Source organism: Penaeus vannamei, chromosome 16, assembly GCF_042767895.1.
Source record: "Penaeus vannamei isolate JL-2024 chromosome 16, ASM4276789v1, whole genome shotgun sequence".
In the NCBI taxonomy this organism is placed as follows: Eukaryota; Metazoa; Arthropoda; class Malacostraca; order Decapoda; family Penaeidae; genus Penaeus; species Penaeus vannamei.
The window spans coordinates 31,460,894-31,466,516 of record NC_091564.1 but is presented as its reverse complement, the minus strand read 5'-3'; the positions used below and the strand labels follow the sequence as shown (position 1 = coordinate 31,466,516).

General features: G+C 33.6%; 1 protein-coding gene across 1 annotated transcript in view; it reads left to right on the top strand.

The window, feature by feature from the left end:
• The first annotated feature begins 1,518 nt into the window (after nucleotides 1–1,518).
• LOC113805181 (membrane protein BRI3-like) overlaps nucleotides 1,519–5,623 on the top strand; it is a 6,180-nt gene continuing 2,075 nt past the window's right edge. The window contains exons 1-4 of the mRNA XM_070131384.1: nucleotides 1,519–1,659; nucleotides 3,122–3,323; nucleotides 4,238–4,303; nucleotides 5,310–5,413. Coding sequence (XP_069987485.1) covers nucleotides 4,261–4,303; nucleotides 5,310–5,413 — 147 coding nt within the window. The 5' untranslated portion in view covers nucleotides 1,519–1,659; nucleotides 3,122–3,323; nucleotides 4,238–4,260. The remainder of the gene's footprint in view (nucleotides 1,660–3,121; nucleotides 3,324–4,237; nucleotides 4,304–5,309; nucleotides 5,414–5,623) is intronic.

The following is a 5,623-nucleotide window of genomic DNA, read 5'->3' as shown; positions in this document are numbered from 1 at the left end:
TACTTGACCTTGAATAAAAAAATAAAAAAATAGATATATGAATAAATCTTTAGAAAATATTTTTCGTACATAGCAGTATTTAGAAAATACACAGAAACGCCATTTCCTTGCAACAAACATAAGAATACATTTTCTTTACGAAAATAATGTGTTGCCCTCATACGCATCGCAATATTTTGATATGCCATACAAAGGAAATAAGTATCATTCTCAATGCCAAAAACAGTGTATGTGTACACTTCATTGACCAATGTTCTACAGATTATCCGTTTGGCTACTTATATGTATGGGGAAGTAAGTAAATTGTAAGGGCACATATATACATGTATATAAGAAATTCTTGAAGAGGTATTTGGATACCAAATAGTAAATGGAAGTAGGAATATAATCAACCATAATGTAGCTAAGTAACCAGTCTATTACTGGATACACAACATACGTCGTTGTCTAGCATAATTAAGGAGTTCAGGTTGTTCTTTTCTCTCCCTCGTTGCACCGATGTACACCCAATAAAAATACGCACAAAGCTCACTCAGAAGCTCTCTCTGAAATGTGAATGTGCATGGAGAAAATAGAGCTCCCAAATAGTAAATGGGGCAGAGGCAGAAGTCATTAGAATCCCAAGCGTTCCCAAGGTGTAATAAATCACCAACAGGAAGTCGTAGCGGCCTGCAAACAGCGTTCCATGGCTGCTTTGTGGTCATATGTTTTCGTTAAGGGTGAACAGCTTTAGAAAAATATGCTCTGGAATTTAGTGATGCCATATAATAAATCAATTAGAGGGAGATTATCATCATCAAAATAGTAGAATATAAACGACTGAAGATTGGGACTTTAATTATAGATAGATGTATGTTACATTGTATGTATAGGGGCATGCATATAGGCTTTACGGTGAAATGCTTTATGATAATCATATCACGCATTAAAATGGTGAGTTTCCTGTTTTACTTTCCCTTCATAACAATAATGTTAATAAAGAATAAACAGGATATCCGAAGGTAAGAATGTCAAAATAAATTTTATACCAGTCTAATTCTAAACGACAAAAAGTTTATATTTTTACGTTAGACTTGTATATCATTTTACTTTTTTCATTCATTTAATCTATTTATTCATTCAAACATATGAAGTACGTGTTTCCTGATTTCAACCCGTATCTTATCACTTTCAAAACCTGAGAGAGGGAGAGGGAGGAGAGAGAAAAAATAGATAGGGAGAGAGAGAGAGAGAGGGGGGGGGGCAAGAAGAAAGATAATCAAACGGACAAAGATAATTTTTCATCATATTAACACATATACGATATCTACCACGGAACGCATCGATGCATTTCACAAAATAACCCCATTACAAATAATTAAAAAAAATGTATAGATACAGTAACCGACGACACACGAAATCAATTTATCTATTACACACATCCAAATAATGCATCATGATATACCAACATTCCATCCTTGCACCATATTGATAACACGAATTACATACTGATAAGAGATGTTGAGATAAACCGTTGGTACTGCACAGAGTGAAGACATTTTTAAACTTGTAGTAATAGTAAGGGAGTTGGTTGTATTGCCGCTTCCATTTTCCACACTAAGCTCCCTGTGTACTGAAGACTTGCAGTTTCAACGCCACAGATTCACAGTTCTTTGTGTGGTATGTATGGACATGGTATTATTATTGTTATGATTGATAATATTATTGATTTTTTAAATGATTATTATTTTTCTTCAATATTCTCGTCATTATCATTGTTGTTGTAGTTGATGTTATCATTATCATTATTATTGTTGTTGTTATTATCATTTTTATGATCATCAACATTACCGCGATTATTACTTTCATTGTTATCATTATCACTACAACTTTTATTATTGTCACCATTTTCATCATTCTTATTGTTATCATTATTATTATCATTATTGTTATTATCATTATCATTATCATCATTATTATGATAATCATAAATATTATCATTATTTTCATTATCATTTTAATATTACTACCATGATTTTATTAATCTATTACTACCATGACTATTATTACTATTATGATTATTATAATCATATTATTATTATCATAGTCATTATAATCATCCTTATTTTCATCATTACTGTCATTATCATTTTTTATTATCATTATCAAAAATTTTCCTATTCTTATTGTCGTTGTTATTATTATTACTGTTATTATTATCATTATCATTGTTTTTGTTGCTATTGTTGTTTGTTATTATTATTATTATTATTATTATTATTATTATTATCATTATTATTATTATTATCATTACTATTATAATTCCTAGAATTATCATTATCATTACTATTAATAATAATTATCATCATTTATTATTACTGTTATAATCATCATTATCCTGATTATTATTATCATCCCATTATCATTCTCATCATCATCATTATCATTTTTATTATTAGCATTTATTATTTATAATATTAACATGATTACTAATCTTGTTATTCTTATTATTGTTGTTGTTGCTGCTATTAGCATTAATGTTATCATCATTATTATTATTGTTGTTCTCCTTGTTATCATTATTATTCTCATCATCATAATTATTATCCTTATTGTAATTATTATTAGAATTATTATTGCTATCACTATTAGATTTATTATCATTACTATTATCATTAGTATTACAACTATCATTACTACTCGTTATTGTGAAAATCATTATCAGATTTACAATTACCTTCATCACCGAAATTTCAATTACTGTTGTCATTATCATCATTATCAGAAATATTATTACTCTCATCATCATCATCATTATGATTGTTCCACTTATTATTGCCCATCCATTATCCATAGATACTGCGATTGTCATTATCAATATTAGTAACAGTAGCTATTCGTCCCTAGATTAGCATATGAAGAGTGATAAACGTGAGCAAACATAATCACGCTGATAAGAAGCCTGTGGATGTTCTGAACAATGTGATATAGTCATTTAAACATGAAACATAAAGTACAACTAATAAAATCTAAGAAAATGTATTTCTTTCCAAAGTAATGCCCATAAAAGGAATAGATATGAGCGAAAGGGAATTCTATAACGGTACTCGTCTGGCCCGTAAACACCCTGGTATCATTACAGCTTATGGTATCTGAGGAATACACAGGGCGAGGCATTGATCGGTCGTGGTTGTGATCTTGTTGTGACGGAGGGTCCGTGGTGGGCGGGCGGGCGTGTGGTCCTCTCGTCACATGGTGGTTCGAGTTCTGATGTGGCGAGTGGAAGTCAGGATGTGATTCGAGGCTAATTTCTGCGTAGTGGCCAGGCTCTGTTACTTCAGAATGTAAGTTAAATTTCCTAAAATTGTTTTTTTTTCATGTTATATATATACATTCACACATGCATACATACATACACACACACACACACACACACACACACACACACACACACACACACACACACACACACACACACACACACACACACACACACACACACACACACACACACACACACACACACACACACACACACATATATATATATATATATATATATATATATATATATATATATATATATATATATATATATAGAGAGAGAGAGAGAGAGAGAGAGAGAGAGAGAGAGAGAGAGAGGGAGGGAGAGAGAGAGAGAGAGAGAGAGAGAGAGAGAGAGAGAGAGAGAGAGAGAGAGAGAGAGAGAGAGAGAGAGAGAGAGAGAGAGAGAGAGAGAGAGAGAGAGAGAGAGAGAGAGAGAGAGAGAGAGAGAGAGAGAGAGAGAGAGAGAGAGAGAGAGAGAGAGAGAGAGAGAGAGAGAGAGAGAGAGAGAGAGAGAGAGAGAGAGAGAGATTTATATATATATATACATATATACATATATATATATATATATATATATATATATATATATATATATATATCTGTGTGTGTGTGTGTGTGTGTGTGTGTGTGTGTGTGTGTGTGTGTGTGTGTGTGTGTGTGTGTGTGTGTGTGTATGTGTGTGTGTGTGTGTGTGTGTGTGTGTGTGTGTGTGTGTGTGTGTGTGTGTGTGTGTGTGTGTGTGTGTACTTGCGTACATAAAATACAGATACATGAATACACAGACAAAAAAATCAATCACTTCCATCTATCCGTACACATATATACACGCAGATATATATGTATATATGTCATTAGTATCGTTATGACTGATAGTTATTACTCCTATAATTTCTACTCATTACAAGTATCCTGATCTCGCCATTTCCTTCAGCTCTGACAGCGCAGTGGATTCCAATGGATAACTTGGCCTTTGAACTTCAAGTTGGGGATGAATCAGGTAACATACTTTTCATTCCATATTTTAAGACCAAATATAAAATGAAAGTAAGTATTGTGGAAGTTTAGGAATCTTCCACATTTGTTAAATAAAAGGAAAAATCACATGGGCATAGTCGTAGTGGAAAGTGCCGCGATGACTGGACAACGTACGTGTGATCAGGTGATGATGGGCATGTGTGGAGTGGTATGAACGAGAACGAATACGTGTACATGTATTTCTGACGAAGATATTTTCGAAACCGGCAAAATCCATCTCTTGTATTGTGAAGATATCCGTTCTCATTCACACCTCTCCACATTGGTCAACATGAATACGGTTGATGTTGGGCATGCACCCGGGTAGAGTGACCGTGAGGGTTGACCTCGGTTCGGCCGCACTTTTCCGTTGGACGTGATTGAAGACTGGTCGCGGGACAGCGTTGGTCTGTATACTTTCTGTGGTTATTTTGGTAAGCAGAGTCTACCATTCATACCCATCAAATTTCTAAGAACTTTCCAGTGCTGAATATTTTTGAATATATATATTTTCAGTAAGCTTTGTAATATATATTAGAATTGCAATGATGAGTTTAAGATATTTCATGTAAATTTATAAAAATAGTAAAATACAGGAAATTTAAATATCTGGTATCCTTAAGCCCTTCATTACAGGAATTGTGATTTCGTTATATTTTTTTATAATGAATTCATTATAATGAATGTTTTCCCTGTTTTCTAAAGAAATTGCGGTGGTGGCGGCGACTTTAATTATGGCAGAAATCTAATATAAGAGTGATTTATATAGATTTCTATATCATAACTTCATGCTGGTTATGATAAAAAGTATTATGATTATGATAATAAGGCCTTATGATAATGAAAATGATATAATGTTGCTGATGGTATAATCACGATAATGATAATTATGAGAATAATAATGATAATGACTATAATAACGATAAGGATAATCGCAGAGATCAAAGTAAAATATAATAAAAAATTATCGCTTTGTATTTTCTCCTTAGACGGCCTCCCACCCCCTCCCCCCGAGCCAACCACCCTCCCTGCCGCCCCCTCCGTGACCAGCCCAGTGGTCGCCCTCACCCCGGGGCAGTGTCCAGGGTGTAGAGTGAGTTCGAAAGCTGTAGTTATCGTGTCGTTGTAACTGGCGATTGTGATTGTTGATAAGGTGTGAGGAAGTTAGGTGAGTAATGGATAGTTGTGAGTCGTGGGTAGTGAGTAATGAATGGTTGTCTGTAATGGGCAATTGTAAGTAAACGGTTGTTGTGAGTAATGAGTAGTCGATGTGATAGTTACGTATCTTTCTATGACGCTGGAC